General features: G+C 28.5%; 1 protein-coding gene across 5 annotated transcripts; it reads right to left on the bottom strand.

Moving 5' to 3' along the window:
- Positions 1–1,684: 1,684 nt before the first annotated feature.
- On the bottom strand, positions 1,685–3,682 carry LOC105772761 (uncharacterized). Of its 5 annotated transcripts, XR_008197111.1 has the most exons (5): positions 3,586–3,682; positions 3,259–3,498; positions 2,749–2,849; positions 2,109–2,186; positions 1,685–2,009 (listed from the first exon to the last, which is right to left on the bottom strand). XR_008197111.1 is itself a non-coding variant. In XM_052632956.1 (4 exons), the coding sequence occupies exons 1-4, from the start codon at positions 3,670–3,672 to the stop codon at positions 2,004–2,006; spliced, it is 411 nt and encodes a 136-aa protein (XP_052488916.1). In that variant the 5' UTR covers positions 3,673–3,676; the 3' UTR covers positions 1,685–2,003. The 5 variants fall into 5 exon arrangements, 3 of the variants coding, with proteins under 3 accessions (XP_052488916.1, XP_012449654.2, XP_052488917.1); XR_008197110.1 differs by having other exon boundaries at positions 1,685–2,186; XM_052632956.1 differs by lacking the exon at positions 2,749–2,849 and having other exon boundaries at positions 3,586–3,676.
- Between the last annotated feature and the right edge of the window lie 702 nt (positions 3,683–4,384).

Raw genomic sequence — 4,384 nt, 5'->3', positions numbered from 1 at the left:
TTTGATACAGTCAAACATCTACCGTAATAGGTTGTACTATAAAGATTGATGTTGGATATACCATAATCCATGTAGTAGGATATGATTGATCAAGATATGATTTATCCCTCCTACATAATAGGAGTAATATCTTGGGCCACTTGATGGAGTAAGACTAGAAATGCATGGCCATGCTCAAATAAGTTGATATGAGATATCACACTTATCTATTTAACATAATTTACTCAGATTATTAAAAAAATATGAGATTGGACCATACAAGTGTGACTATACCATGACTTGTGTCCAATCTAGATATAAAGGATAAAATAATCTAATACATGAAAAAGTTTATCACAGAAAGGTTATGTCGAATCACAACTTCTTGTAACTTTGATAGCAATGATGCATTGCTAGATGCCACTCATTGTTTGTAACATTAGAAATGTTCTAGTATTACTACCAACGTTACAAGAATCTACAAGGTTAAACCCTATGGTTAAAGTGAATAGGTTTCACGCCAATAGAATGGACGCATACCTTTCTACATATGATATAACGTATTCTTATCATTGGCGGATAAGTATCACCTGGCAGATAGTATCGCCTGACGAACAATACCGTCTAGTGGATAGTATCGCCTAGCGGACAGTATTGCCTGGCAAATAGTATAGCTTGGCGGATAGAATTACCTGGCGAGTAGGATTACCTGGTGGATACGATTTACAACATCTTTAAGTTAATAATTATAAAAGTTAGTATTCGCCTAGCGGACAGTATTGCCTGGCGAATAGTATAGCTTAGCGGATAGAATGACCTGGCGAGTAGGATTACCTGGTGGATACGATTTACAACATCTTTAAGTTGATAATTATAGAAGTTAATATTCTTTTGGAAAGAATATAATTTCAATATCTTCCATGATTTTCTCTAGAAAGTAAAAAGAGAATCATTCCATTTTAATATATGATATTAATAAATGGAATATAATCTTTGATTATGTGGGAGTTAACAAATGAATTCTCTCTAAAATTGTTCAAAGATTTTTTCTATTCGTCGTTGACTGGGTGGACTACGTAGAGGCTGAGACACTTTTGTTGCAGCTTGGATCAACATCGCGCAAAGGATTCCAACCAACAACGTTACACACCATTTTTTAGTTTGAAAAAGGTATATTTTCAACCCTATTTCAACTCGATTCGTTCCTTGTACATGGATCTGTGGTTGACGATCACATGAATAATTTTTCCGTTGTGCCACGGGGCGTATCGATGATCCAACAGTTTTTATCCTCTCTAGAGGTGTTTTTGCACGTAAATATTTGTGTCTAACTTTTTTTTATTTGTTCTTGTTCATTGCTTAATTCAGGTTTATCCCCAACATAAAATAAATGAAACTTGGAGTTGGATTTTGTTTGGTAAAAGAGAAAAAGTGAGGGAAAATGAAGGAGACCTAGAGAGGAGAGTGAGGATGAAAAAGGGTTTTTTTTCTGAGATAACAAAGATGAAATGAGAGAGAGGGTTCTTTTATAATTTTGAATCAATTTTAAGATTATTTATAAGACATTTTAAAAAAAATTAGAATTATTTGTAAGAAAAAATTAAAAATATCAAAATGATATTTTAACCATAATTTAGGGCCAAATAATTATTAACCTTTTGAATTAACATGCCACGTCATCATCTTAATGGAAGTTAACGAACAGTGATCAAAATATAACAATTCGTTAACATTAGTGACTATTACATAATTTTTAAAAGTTGGGTAATTGAAAAGTTATTTTAAATCATTTAATTTTATGAGCTTAAAATAAAATACAAAAAATTGAAAAAAATTAATTCAACCACAACTTGAAATGATGCCTTATCAATTCATTTGTTCCCCTGCTTTTCACATATTAAAATCACCCCAGCATTTTAGTTTCATTTTTCTGTTCACGAGATTGATGGTTTAGCTTGTTCTGGTACTGATGGCTAAAGTCACATTATTGTTGGTTGTTGTCATCGTCGCAGTCGTCATCAACGTTATTGCTTGTGCCATAATTTTGCATAACATTCCCAAGATAATTTTTAGTGATGGTTAACAAAAAGAATAGGAAAGGTAGTTGAGGAAGTTAAAGAGTGTCGTACAGTAGGATTAACATCATGGTTATGCTGTCCTTCATACGTTACCATAAGAAAAGATTTGTCCTCCACGCATCGTTGAACCTAGAAACATAAAAATATCTTAGATTTTATTATACAACGGCCTGGGTATATTTTATATTAAAAATATATTTATAAATTTATCATTATTGATGGCGTGGTAAGAATTTTTATTTGAATTTATTGGTCTCAGTATTTGATTCCTTAATAATATTTTTCAAATATTAGATAAAAGTAACAAAAGATAAAAATATTTTATAATAATATTAATTACTCTTTGCAATAAGAGTATTTTAATAATTTTACAACTAAATTAATATTGAGTTGACTCATTATCGATGTAGCCCGCCCCTAAAATAAAAAAATTTTCATTTAAATCTTTTAAAATTTTGAATTAGAAAAGAAAAATTTATACTTTGACCCTAAAATAATAAAATTTTAATTTAATTTTTAAAATTTCAAAAATACAAATTATCAAAATAATATCGTAAGAATTATAATTTAATTTCGAAATCATCTCTCTAACTCATAATATCGACTTAATAAGCGGAGCAGAGATAAAAACACACGTTATAAGTGGTGTATATTTGAATACAGGAAGTAAAGAGAATAAATATGTAAATACCTTCCTTTTTACTGGACATGCAGGAGTCAGAGAACACTTGAAATAAGCGCGAGGTGATGGGTTATTTTTAGTAACTTTCTGACCGTATTTCCTCCAACTATCTAAATAACTCATTTTCAATCAAAAGTCATATTATCAATAACAGGTATACTAATAATTATACATATTAAGCCATATATGAATAACACATTAGATTGTTAGATTCATCACTCACCTCATCTCATTATAAGAGTGTAATCTTCAAAACCATCTTTATTTCCATAAATATTAGGTATATCTATTATTATTCGTCTCAATTTGATTTTAGTTATTTTTTTATTTCAATATTTTAGAAGTGAAATAAATATTTAGGCATTTAAAAAATATTGTATATAAAACTATACATATATAAAAGTAAAATGGTAATTTTATGCTAACGGTCCAAAACAAAAATCATTCTCATCTCATCTCCCCTTACATCCATTTTTCAAAATATATGAAGGAAAAAACTATGGATTATGGATCACTTACAAGACTATTGTCCTTAGGATCTGTTTTCACAAAAATATGCGAAGTCTTCATTACGGTCGAAATTGGAGGCCAATTTAACCCCTTATTCGAGTATTCATCATATGAATCCGACTTCAAATTCGATTGTTGGAGATAAATTTTATGAAGTATGTTGTACTTTTCGCTCATTGCTTCAAGTAATAGTCTAAGCATTTGATTCTCCTTCTGCAAATGTTCCAACTGCTTTCGAACAGTTTCCACCTAAAAAAAGGCTTTCACCAAAATTTAGAAAAAAAAATAAGAGTAAAAATCTCTAAAAAATTTAAAAGAAAGTGAAAATGAATAAACCTTGTCATAGTTAAACTTGGGAGCATCCATGGCCGTAGTTGAAAACCTAAGAGGGAAAGAGATTGTGGTGGAAACCATGATAATCATACTCATGTTATTATGGGTATTTAATATATATATATATATATATATATATATATATAAAAGCACTTACTGTAGCTATGGGAATATATTGTAATTGTAATGACATCATGCAATTGAAGTAAGCACTTAGGTCTTAATTAATTAAATGCATCACATTTTTTGTTTGTCTTTTATGCAATCACGTTGTTACACCACACCATCTCTGCTGGGTGGGTATATGTGGACAATTTCGTAGACTTTAAAAAGTTATTTTTCTAACTTTATATAAAAAATATTTTAGGTTTTTATTTAAATTTTCATTTTTTAGTTTTTAAATTTGTACTTTTTATCAAATCACTCTAAAATAGATAGAAAAGTTATTATTTGTTAACTTTGCTAATGTGGATTGCCACATGGATGAAATATCATCATTTAATTAATTTTTAAAATTTTAAAATATATATTTTTATTCTTTTAAATAATTTTAATATTTTTAAATTTTAAAATATTCTTTTAATTTTAAAAATTAATTAAATGCTGACACGTTATCCACATGACAACCCTTTATGTCACATAGTAAAGTTAAAAACATTAATTTTTTCGATTATTTTGAGATAATTTGACAAAAAACGTAAATTTAAGAATTAAAAAATAAATAAAAAATTAAAATAACTGTTTTATAAAATTAAACAACCAAATAATTCATTATATAAAAAACTTTGGGGTTTTGTTTTCA

Source organism: Gossypium raimondii, chromosome 6, assembly GCF_025698545.1.
Source record: "Gossypium raimondii isolate GPD5lz chromosome 6, ASM2569854v1, whole genome shotgun sequence".
NCBI lineage: Eukaryota > Viridiplantae > Streptophyta > Magnoliopsida > Malvales > Malvaceae > Gossypium > Gossypium raimondii.
The sequence above is the reverse complement of the archived record's forward strand: the minus strand, read 5'-3'. Positions and strand labels throughout refer to the sequence as shown.